The sequence below is a fragment of the Zosterops lateralis genome (assembly GCF_965231275.1).
Source record: "Zosterops lateralis genome assembly, chromosome: 1".
NCBI classification, from domain to species: Eukaryota; Metazoa; Chordata; class Aves; order Passeriformes; family Zosteropidae; genus Zosterops; species Zosterops lateralis.
This window is the reverse complement of record NC_139762.1, coordinates 118,566,895-118,579,473: the sequence shown is the minus strand read 5'-3', so window position 1 is coordinate 118,579,473 and position 12,579 is coordinate 118,566,895. Positions and strand designations below refer to the sequence as shown.

The 12,579-nt window shown below is 36.3% G+C and overlaps 1 protein-coding gene across 2 annotated transcripts in view; it reads right to left on the bottom strand.

The window, feature by feature from the left end:
- PREX2 (phosphatidylinositol-3,4,5-trisphosphate dependent Rac exchange factor 2) overlaps positions 1–12,579 on the bottom strand; it is a 171,934-nt gene that overhangs the window by 74,570 nt on the left and 84,785 nt on the right. For both annotated transcript variants that reach the window (XM_083860958.1, XM_083860959.1), the window contains 5 exons: positions 10,441–10,526; positions 7,979–8,115; positions 4,829–4,946; positions 3,806–3,990; positions 2,768–2,929 (listed from right to left, as the gene is read on the bottom strand). In XM_083860958.1, the coding sequence (XP_083717084.1) occupies positions 2,768–2,929; positions 3,806–3,990; positions 4,829–4,946; positions 7,979–8,115; positions 10,441–10,526 (688 nt within the window). The remainder of the gene's footprint in view (positions 1–2,767; positions 2,930–3,805; positions 3,991–4,828; positions 4,947–7,978; positions 8,116–10,440; positions 10,527–12,579) is intronic.

The window sequence follows — 12,579 nt, the reverse complement described above, 5'->3', positions numbered from 1 at the left end:
AGGGAAGAGAGGTCAGGTCTCCCTCCTCAAAGATGGTTCTGGGCAACCATCTCTAGGTGGCCCTGCTTAAGCAGGGTTGGCTGGACAAGACCTGTAGAGGTTCATTCCAACCTGAACCATTCTTCTATCTTGAAGCTGATGAGAACTAGTACATAAAAATTGCAAACACCATATTTTACAGACTTTCTTAGCCCAGCACCTCATCTCCCCCCTGTATATCAGCTCAGCAATGAGGAATGTTTTTTTTTGTCTAATTCTCATACTGTTCTTAGCCACATCTCCTTGACTCTAACTTCTTAAATTTTGAGCAAAGTCTTGAATAGCCTTAGAGTTACGTGATTTTTAAGATGAGAAGATGTCAACCCAAAATGGAGAAGACTGAACTGGACACTCAGCAGCTACTTCTACTTCAAAATCAAGTCATGTGATCAAGCTCTTCAATTGGAAAAGAGATTTGTCAGTCGCAAGTAGGATTTTTGTCAATATGTGTCATTTCCAGTGAAGTCTGTTGTTAGGGAAGAGTTTTTTCTGGCAAGATGTAATCAGTGTTTTAATCCAAATATCTCTCCAGTCAAAATATTACACAGACCTACTTCAGCTATGAACCACAGCTCATGCATAAGAATATTTTCAAAGTTAACTTGCAAAGCTTCTTCACTAATAGATGTCAGTAAAATTTCAAATCAGTCAACTTTTTACTAACACTTCAGTTGAATTAAGACATATTCTGTCTGCAAAGTAAGATGTTTCTGGGACTTAAATTTCTGTTTATTTTGGTGTCATATTACTTAAGCCTGATGAACACTTGTTGGGATAATTACATTTAAATCTTTAGATCACAACAAGATCTGGAGGGTTACAAGAAATCCAATTATGGAGTTGTTCAAAGGCTGAAGAATGTACAAATCGTTAAGAAGGGTACTAAGGACATTCAATGATGAAAATGTTTCTGCAAGCAGTACATATTTCCCATCTCAATCTCCCACACATCCTGCTCCAGAGAGACCAAGTGCTGGCTATGATTTAATCAGGTCATAAGTCAGGACCAAAATTCTTTTCATATATGTGTTGAGAAACATCTGGGACTCATGGCACTGGAATCGAGGTCTGTTAGGAGCAAAATGTTCTGATAATAATAATAGTAGGAACTGCAGAAATCTACAGTCTCTTTTATTTATAGAACTCAAACTTTCACAGTAAAACCAGGAGCCAAGCAGGGCTCAGCACTCCGAAAGTCTCCTGTAACTATGGTTACCTTTACCTTGCCAAGAAAATGACACATCTATTCCTGAAATCCACTTCATTACTAATTGTCATTAAAAGTTATAACTGTGAAACTACTGATTCTTGAGCAGATGAGATTTAAAGTGCAGTCTGTATCAGGAATATTTGCTTCTAGATAGTGTAAGAACTATGAAAACTTCCCTGAGGCTGTTTGTTTCACATTCAGCAAACACAACAAAATTTGATTTACTGTCTTGGCCTCCTCTGTAGAGGCTGTATATCATAGTCAAATTTTTCAGCTACAGAAAACATATAAATCACCCGCATGTTACTTGAACTGTAACTATTAATATGAAAACTAATCAATTTTGTTTTTAAAAAATATATTTTGAATTTTAACCTAATTGGAAACATGGAGGTTTGTAATTCCAGCAAACAATGGAGAGATGTTTGCTAAAGCAGTGGAGACATCTTTTGATGCCTCCATTGACACAATTCAGTTTATTCCATTTCTTTTTAGAGAGCACCTGGAAATGTCTGACAAGCTGCTTTTCAGCCTTCATCCTACTGACTACTGAACTTACAGATATTCCTAACAGTTCTCCCTACTTTTACTTTGAAAACTTAAAAAATCATTATCAACTCTTGTAAATCCAGCTTCTGCAAATACCTTTGATTATTTTTTTTTCAATTTTTTATGTATAGACTCTCAGAACAGACCAGTTTGTAAATGTCACAACTTAGATTCCCAAATGAGGTAAGACAGGGCAGACACACTTTTTTGGAGTCATTTTGAGCCTACTTCAAAGTAATTCACTTCCCCACAACTAGGATCCATGAGAGAGTAATTAGGAGTCTGGATGAGAAAATGAGTTTGCATTAACAAAATGGCAAACAGTTGATTCATTTACGCCCTACTCGGTTAAACAACTGTAGAGAAATGCACTGACAGCAACTGGAGGTCATAGTCTGGGCTATTTATTCATTCACATATCATTGATTTAGATATCAAGCATATGAAAGTCAGCACCTCCTCCATTTTCCATGCTGTTATGGTTTATTAAACCAAGTGAAGCTAATAATTTACAGAGATGTTACTATTAACAGTTATTCTAGGGCCTAAAAGTTGAATAAATGAGTTAAAATTTGGTATTTGAGTTGCTCTAGAAAGAAAAAAAAATCTGTTGTTATTGCTACATTTTTGGTTAACATCTGCAAATTCACTAGAGTATTGGTTTAAGGCACTTACAAGAATGATGGCCTCTTGTGGAATATGCAGTTATTGTGTCTGCAACTGAACACAGCAAACAAGAAAGAATACAAACTATCCAATGTCTAAAAAAGGGATAAGAAAGAGAATGGCTTGAAAAAAAAACTGAGGCAATTACTCAATTAAGGCATTCATGCTTCAAATTAGCTAAATTTTCAGCCACATTTTTGTCACTGCCATAGACACTCTGAAGAGTTACTCAAACTGTATCACATTCCCCTGTTTTTCCCTTAAAATACAAATATAATCAAGCTTAGAACATGCGTGTCATACCTTTTTATAACTAGAGATTCTTCTGTAGATATGCTCAATTTTCTCACTGCAAATGACACTGAATTTACTTTGGAGTTCAGTGGGGATCACATCATTTAAGGAATTGAGGCTGTTGCAATTCTGCACAAAATGTTCATCGCTTTTTGCCAGTGCTTCAAGAATCTAAGATAACAAAAACACGAGAAGCATGTTATGAAATTAAATTGACTAAAATTTCCCCTTACTAATTATCTCTTATAACTAAAGCTGAAAAGCCTGATAACATTACAGAAAATGGTGCACAACAGCAATGAATGAAGCTTGGGATGCAAAGAGGTTTTCTTAAATATATTCCCTGATAAGTTATACCCATAAGTATTTTTGCTTGGCTTCTCATGACATTGTCTGATAATGGATTTACTACTAATTTCCTACTAATGTAACCACTATGGCTCCTCTGAAATGCATTATCTGCTGTTTTTACTTCATCAGCACATATTATGCAAAGCTGCTGAATTAATTCATTCATTACTTCTAGCAAATTTTGGTTTGGCAGAATACTAACACACTGAAAAAGCATAAAAGCAAACAGAGTGCTATCCTCTTGTATATTTTGCATTAAAATGCCAGAAAACGGCACAGAATAAGCTGGATTGCCCAGTAAAGACTGAAGCCTTGCTGTAATGGTGAAAGAAAACTAAATAAAAGGCATGTTGAAGAGATGAGGGCAGTATATAGCCTTTATAGATATTTCAGTGGATCTTTGAATTTCTTTCAAGTTTCATTTGATAATTAAGAAATAAGAGAGAAGGGCAGCAGGAATTGCAGACTTTGAAGATCTTTTAACATTTTTTTAGATTTAAAGGCTCAATTTATCATGACAACATAACTAATTTTCCTCCTGAGCATACAATCATCCTCCAAAAGATCAGAGAGATAAAGGTCATCATTTATAAGGTATCAAATGGAAGACATATAATTATAAGAGTAAAAAAAGACAAAAGTTTCTATATTGGTATTAAACACAATAAGCATTAACATACAAGAAATGCTTCATACCTTTGCAGTCAAACTGAAAAATCCCTTTGGTTCAATCATTTTTTCCAAGACATGGCACTTTATTCCAGCTGTGCTGTCATACTCATAAACCACTCCATACTCCAGATGAACATTGTCAACAGTCAGACTCACATGATCTTTCTTCCCATCAATTATTGCCATGGTGTTAAATTTATCAATTACCTCTAGAATAAATAAAGTAACACAAATTAGTTGACAAGTCCTAGCCATTAAATGACTATACAGAACATAGGCAAACATTCTAGAAAGAGGTATGTTCTGATCATTCTATTTAAAAACATTCATTAAAAACCTGGCTGAACAACATAACAATCAGAACACCAGTAGATTTATAGATGTTAAAATACTGGACTGCAAAACAAGCAGTACTCTTTCTTTACAAACAGTCATTAAAGGGGGATAATTCCATTTCATTTACAATCCAGAGACATTAAGAAAGATCCAAAAAAGGGAAAACTGAGAATTTCTAAATAAAGTATACAAAAATCTCTGTGAAAACTGTCAACATTCAGAAATGAAACCACAATAACTGCATTTATGAAGAGAACATAAATACAGGTCATGTATTAACTGTCTCTTTAATTACAAGTTGCAGATGAATGCAATTTTATGCAAATGTTAATTGCCTGAAAATAATCTGAAGGATAGGATTTTTTTTATTTCCCATGCAGTAATGACTAATGTATCTAGTTTGCCATAAATTATTACTAGTGGAGAAAATAAATCAGGTAATGCCCAGGTTTATGTTTCTTACAAATGAAAATAAACAGATTTTCCCCAGTGTTTGTTGAAGTATTTTCTCTAAATGGGAAAGATAGCAGTTTTCAAAGAATAGCATGTTACATTTATATGTTTAGAATACATAAGAAAGCAAATCTGTATGTAAAACACATCTTATGATCTGCTCAAGATTTCCTGTCTGCAAACAAGCCCACTGCCTACATTTTCCTTGTATTATAATAGAATTCTCAGCAACAACAAAATCAAACAAGCATCACGTACCTTGCACTTTACAGTCAAAGGCATCGCCTCCATCATCTCCAGAGGGTTTGGTGTTTGTTTTCTGAAGATCTTCCTGTGCACTTTCAATGCTGTTGTAAACCCACTGTATAGAATCTTGCTAGAAAAACAACAGAAAATAGACAGCTAGAAAAAGCAAGTGCAATTGATAACAGCTATTTCACTGTTTTAAAGGCCTAAGTTAAAAAGAAGGAAAAAAAAGAAAATAAAATTCCAGAGAATTTTGGCATTCTAGGAAATCATCCAAAGAATTTTGGCAAGCTATTTTTTATTTCAGCATATATCGTCAGGAGGCAATATGAAGTCTGTGACAACATGACATCTATCATTTTCATGTCTCTGCCAAAAATAATTTAAGATATTTCAAATCAATTTGCAGATTGAAAAATATTTTTCCTCAAGAAATCATTGGGGGAAGAAAAAAGAACCAATTTTTGCTTTGCTAAATCTGCTGTGCATCCACAAATCTGGTGGCAAATACTATGGAATATCAACCAAAGACAGAGAATGTCCCATTAATCCATCACCCATGTGTCACTGGTACAAAGAACCTATAGTACAGCCTTCATTACTTATATTTGCCTTTACTAAACTTATTTTACTAGTGTAAATGCTCTTTATTTTTTCACACAGACTAGTATCCCCCTGCACTCCACAAAGAAAAGAACCACAGACTCAAAAAATCCACCATCTTCTGTGGCAGAGTGACACATGAGCACAGGCTTACATGGGTCATATAATCTTCGAAGAAGCCACACATATGTCTTACATCTTCTACCCAGTCTATAACTCAGCCACATGTCCATTATATCCTTGTGGAAGGTCCTATCAAGCATAGCATCCCCAGATTACTCTTTGTCCCTTACACTTCAGAACAAGCTTGACAGTCAGCTAATAACAAATGACATGATTATGACAAATCTAAATTCAAAAAGAAGTTCATGGAAGAATTTAAAGTTAAACAAGGACATCAAACATTTAGGCTGAATGTTAAAATCTTCACGCAAAGTGCCAAATATATCTGGTTATCCTTTGCTAAAATACAACTTTCAGCTCTCAATGGTATGGTTTCTCTACACTTCCTAGATTCATCTATGCCTTGCTTTTCACTCAAGGATATGAAATATTCTAATATGAAAGTTTAACTTTCAGAGCTCTGTGTTGACTGTTGGAAGACACCTGTGGAGAATCAGATCAACAGGAATGCTTCTGAAATCCACACTTCTTTGCAGGTTCACCTCAAAGCTTGATGCCTAGTTATGGAATCTTACAGACTTGCTTGGCAGCATGAAGACTGCTATGCCAGCCTCTAATAGGAAATGCTTAAATTGGAAGTCCCTTTTCCAAAAGTTAACAACCAACCTAATGCAATATGACTTGGAGAAATGTTCTTTGAAATCATTGCAGGAGAACAAAATACGCAGAAATCTGTCACATGGTTAGTATCACTGCAAGGAAGTTGTAATTCCAAGAAGTAAAATCTGGTCTCAATTTTCGATATTCAGACAAGACAGAAGATAAACACTGTCCAACAGAAATTACACAGTTATTGACTCACAGAATCTGAAATGAAGCTTCATGCTCCAGGCAATTAGGAAGACTTTTTACCCTGAGAAGCAGAAGATAGAAGAAGCAGAAAAAGATTCCCTTTCAATTATACAATTGGGAACCACAGGAGATGGTAGGAGATGGATTAAATGATAGGCTGTATGCACTGTACTTACAAAATAAGAGAAATCCATAGTCATTTTCCAAATAATAATTTAAAAACCCCTCCAAAATTCTGAATAGGAAATTAAATTTTAGCCGTCTTTGCACCAGTGGGAGTATTACCATTTACTTCAGTCTAGACAATTCTCCTATAGTTTTTGATAACACTACATCCTAAATGAAGTTTTTCTTGTCTGTCTGAGGAACTTCAGTTATCTGTGATTTGCTGAATTATGATCAGCTACTTTTTAAAACTGAAATAAATACTATGCATAGGAAAAAACTTCAAGTTATTATACAAGCAATTAAAAAACCCAAAGTAATTTTTTAATGTCAAGGCATTCACGGTAGCCAACATTAATCAACCACCTTTAGATGTCACCAATATCCATAGGAAGTCTACAGTTATACACAGAGAGAACAAAACTGCTGTAATGAATTTAATTTATCTTTTATTCAGCCAGTTTTGCTACTAGTGAACAGAACATTTTCTCTTTACTAGAGTGCATCTTCCTTTAAAGGACAGGTGAGATTTATCTCGACATACCATGTAACAATTTCAATTCTTTATTATCATTTAAACACAAACATCCCAAGAACATTTGCATAAAGACTGTAATTATGAGCCAGTTCTAACTATGTAATTCTTATAACTATGTGGTAGGTGCGGGAGAAGGATTCAAGTCTTGATTTTAATTGGATTTTTCTCCTCAGTAAATACATAGTTGAAGAGTTTGTGAAGTTAATTAATAATATTGGTTCATAGTTAATGAAAAATTTGCAGATAATTGGAAAATTACATTATAGAATCCAGATTGGTTTGTTTTTCTTCCTAAATTTGTGTCTTGGAAGCCTGAGATTTTATCCTTAACTAACATGACAAAGATAACAAAATCTGCATGCACTTAAAAAAAAGGAAATTATGAGTCCTTGACTATGCTTATTCTTAAGACTGGAATGCAATGGGAACTCTGACTTTTATGGATGGAATATATGCACTCTGCTCTCTGTGTACTGAAGTGTAACAAAATTCTGGAAGAAGATCATTTTTATGCATTTCATTCTGCTGCTGAGCAGGCAGCAAGCTGTGTGATTCCTTCTCCATCAAAATGAGAATTTACCTCAAAATTCTTTCTGCATAAGACTGCAGAAATGCTTAAAATAGCCCTTTAAAAACGCCATATAAAATTATCTATGATTTTTATTTCAATGCAGAAACCAAGCAGATCTTGAACATCACCACTGAGCAATCTTCAGCTTTTACGTTTCAATTGGCTTCCCTTCAGTGCTACTTGCCACTTCTTTCCTCTCACCCCACTCAAACACAACAGATATGTGCACAGAGATAAGCGCCACACCATTTACTTTGACCAAAAAGAGAAATCTAGAAGAAAATGTGCAAGGGCACCAAATGAGACATACCTGCATTGGCCTCCTGTACTTCCTGCAGGCTGTGACATGAGCAATAACACTTGCATGAGTCTCTTTGCTGACATTAATTCCATTCACTTTGATTATGCACTGGCCAGGGTGGAGACCTGCCGCAGCTGCCACGGTTCCTATTAATAAAAACCCACATAGTTAGCAGACCTCTTTTTCTAAACACGTCATTTCAAGCTTACAGTCAAAAAAATCCTCTTATTTTAAAAATCAGAACCTGGTCTGACTGATTCTTACATACTTCCCCTGACCACAGAGTACTTCTGTAAACCAGCTGGATGCCAAGAAAAGGAAGTTTTCCAGCAGATGTTTCTATAAAAGAGACCAGACAATTTTCTAAAGGCAGCTTTATAAAACAACAAACATTGACTAGCAATATGAAAATGTAAAAAATTCACCCCAAAGAAAAGGACTTTAAAAGGATAAAATAGCTCTAGCTTGAAAGTCACTAATTACAACTTAGCCTACCTTTTATATGACCCAAGCTTATGAGCTCCTTGTTTAATTCAGGTGTTTCAATTTTACATACAAAACAGAAGGTTTCTGGCAATACATAAAGAAGTATGAGAGCATGCTAGAGTATCATGCTAATGATGAAGTGAAATATCTAAATTCCAAAGACGTTTCCAAAAATATTGTTCTTATTTTCATCTTCCCTGCCAACACAATTATAGCAGAAGGCCTTACAGCTTTAAATCAAAATCTCAAAGATAATTAAATCAAATATCACAAATTAAGTTATCAGAGGGTGGGACAGGGGGACACACACAACATGACACCAAAACAAAACATTCTCTTTAAGCAACACAAAATATTTGGTTCAGTGACTTATTTTCACAATGGAATAACAATGTTGGGAAAAATCTAGTGACTGAATAGGCACTACAAAAATAGCAGTTGTCTCCAGTTCTTTTCAGTGTGATTCAAACTCATTCCTGAAAGACAGCCTGCTGGAGTATGACCTTAGCTCCAGCTACCTGAACATTCATCTCCTAATGTCTCTTGATACTGCCACAGAACTGTCAAGGAAGTAAAAATCTATTGCTTAGAGACTGCCAAACTGGGACACAGAAGCTAGGGGCTATGAAAGAAAAGGCTAGACTGAATTTGCAGGGCTGACAAATAGAAAGCTTGTCATGACTTCATGACTTGTCAGCTGAGCATATTTGACAACTTACAGAATATACATGAGCTTCCCTCATTTTAGGAATTATCACTATCAGATTAAAGCTACATGTAAAATCTAACATAAAAAAAAAACCATAAAAAAACATAAAAAAACATAAAAAACATTAAAAAAAACCATTTAAAAAGTCATTGAAAAATACACTATTACAAGCTATCACAATCTCCTCTCTCCCCCCAAAAAACTAAAAATAAACTTATAAATTGATCTTATTGAATATCACTACAAACAAACAAACCAAAATAAAAAAAAAAACAAACCAAACCAAAGAAAAAAACCACCACCCCAACTTCTCTTCAGAAAACCCCAAGGTCCCAATTCAGCAAAGTATTTAAGCACATGCTTAAAATCTTCCAGGTTTAGCAAACCACACAAGCAAGCACTTGCATATTGTTGAGGCTAATCAGAATAAAGTATGTGCTTAATGAATAATGATAGGTAGTTAAATTGAGATCCAGGTGCAGAAATAATTATCACATCAGCTACTAAGTCTGTAGTTTATTAGTCTTTCTTTTGAAAAATCTAATTTCTGGCACCGCAGCCTAGAAAAAAAGTCATCAAACTCTGTTCAAATCTGGCTGTTTTGCTGATCAGTTCACTTTTACTTCCTCAGTTGCAAAGGCAGGAGGGGGGAAAGAGACACAACTGTCCCACAGCTGAAAATACAGTTACTTTGCTTCACCATAAACAACATGAGATAGCAAGAAATAATGCTTCAGCTTCTTTTAGAATAAGTACACTGCTCAAAAACATAGAGTTAGGATAACAAGGATCTAAAAATCACATCCCAAAATAGTATTTACATGAAACATCTGCAATTACCAAGACAAAGCCACTAACACTCTTGAAAAGATTTGTAAAAAGCACATTTTTTGGTAAAATGTTTTCAGAACACTGCAGAACCACACAGCCACTGAACAAATTAACACACAGGTTCCCAACAGCCATTCATTGGACAAAGTGATATTGGATTCTTCAGCTACTTAATCTGTAAAGAATGCACAGCTTTAACTGAACTTCCCTACATTGATCTAACAACATTTTTAAAAAGATTTGGAAGATGTATCCAAAGCTTACAAAGTATAAATACAGAAAACAATTATGCTTGAGTTTATTTAATACTGTTTGTTACTTTGGGAAAAATAAAAATTTAATAAAAAACTATGGATTACTGGACCTAATTTTGACTGATCTCAACGGAGCCATTTAGATACTAAACATATATTTACCAGTACCATTGACAGATCTTATGGCTTACCTCTCCCAACAGCATGGACAACAGATGGGCCAAAACCCCGGATCTGGAACCCAAGGCCATCTGCGGAGTCAGGAATCTTAACTGTCCTGATACAAGCAAAGATTTAACATGAATGTAGCAAAAGGTAGCATTTTAATATTCAGCAGCATATAGGTTACAAGGGTGTAAAATTCCACACTTTTATTCAAATCAGTTTTCAGAGTTTGCAGCATTCATATTCCAGATACCACGCATCACTGACATCAGAAATAAGAGCAAGCTGAGACAGCACAAACAATCTACTTCACAGGGAAATTCAATCTGCTGATTATAATTAAAACACAACCATAGCTTTAAAATTCCTCCAAAAATGACTGATATTTGGGTAAATTGCCATAGCACAGCAACACTGAAAGCCCTAAAAAGGAAGGCAGTTTCCCCCAGCTGAGAGGACAGAGCCTGACAAGCTGCAGAAGACTGCAGAGCCTAGATCCATATTACAGTTTAACAGAATCACAGAATGTGCTGAGTTGGAAGGGACCCACAAGGATCATCAAAGCCCAAGTCCTGGCCTTGCACAGACACTCCAAGAGTCCCACCATGTGCTCAAACACGCTACACACTGTCCAAACACTTCTTGTACTCTGTCAGGCTGGTGCTGTGACCACTTCCCTGGGGAGCCTGTTCCAGTAACTTACCACCCTCTGGGTAAAGAACATTTTTACAATATCCTACCCAAACCTCCCCCGACAGAAACACAGGTCTTTCCCTTGGGTCCTGTCACTGGTCATCACAGACAAGAGATCAGTGCCTGCCCCCCCTTTTCTGCTCCAGAGGAAGTTGCAGACAGCAGTGAGGTAGGTACCCTGTCATAAAAGGAAATTTCATTTGGTAAGCAGGACTTTTCTCTCATGAAGCCGTGTTGGCTGTGACCAATGACTGCATTGTCTCTCAGACGTTTTTCAATACCTCCCAGAATAATCCTCTCCATAACTTTACCAGGCACAGAAGTGAGACTGTAGTTTCTTAGGTGCTCTTTCTTCCCTTTCTTGAAATGAAAATTGGGACAATGTTTGCCAGCTTCCAGTCAGCTGGGACCTCTTCAGATTCCCAAGACAACTCAAAAATCATTAAGAGGCTTTATAATTACATCAACTAGCACCTTGAGGACTCTTGGATGAATCCAATCCCATAGATTTGTAGAGTTCCATCTGAAGCATCAGATTTCATACAGTTTCAGGGTTGGCTGGGAGTTGATCATTCTTGCAGTCAGGGCACTGAGACCCCTTTGGTCCATCACCCATGTCAAATATAGAGGTGAAGAATAAATTAAACACCTCTGCATTGTCCCTGTCGTTTGTGAGGTGACCATCCTCATCCTGTAACAGGTCAGTGTTATTTTTACATTACTTATTGCCATTAATATACTCGAAAAACTCTTTTTATTGTCCCTTACATTTCCAGCCAGCTTCAACTCTAGTTTACCTCTGGCCACGTGAATTTTCTCCCAGCAGTACTGAGCAGCATCTCTGTATTCTTCCCATGTCATTTGACCTTGCTTCCATTGGGCATATGCTTTCCTTTTTGGCTTTATTTCCAGAGAAGATTCCTGTTCAACTAAGCTGGCCTTCTGGCTCACCTGCTTGACTTCCAACATTTGGGAGTTACCTGCTCCTGTGCCTTTATGAGGTGATGTTTGAAAAGTGACCAGCACTGATGGACCCCAACAACTGCAAAGACATTTTTACTCTGAAATAATGAATACCATCAGGCGTCAGTAGACAAGGAGTTGAGTAGATCATTGCATGGTCAACAAATCCAAAATTTTTCTGCTGACAGCAACCTTGGAGCCATGCACTGACCTAACGCAGCTGCCTAATCCTATTGATATTATTCCTTGTTATTGGAAGTATCAATGAAATCAATTACTGTGCTCCTGATCTTTCTACCAATCGTCCCAGGGAACTGAGGTTTTTTTTGATTGCCCTCTGATTTCCCTGTTTTATTTCATCACTGCCAGTTTGAAAACTAATAGCAGATAGTAAATCAGAGGGCCTTACTAGACTGGACTGTTTTCCAGTAGTGTCTCTTATCCGAGCCCCTAGGAGACAGCAGGCTTCCCTGTAAAGTGGGTCAGGTCTGCATATCAGACCCTCCATT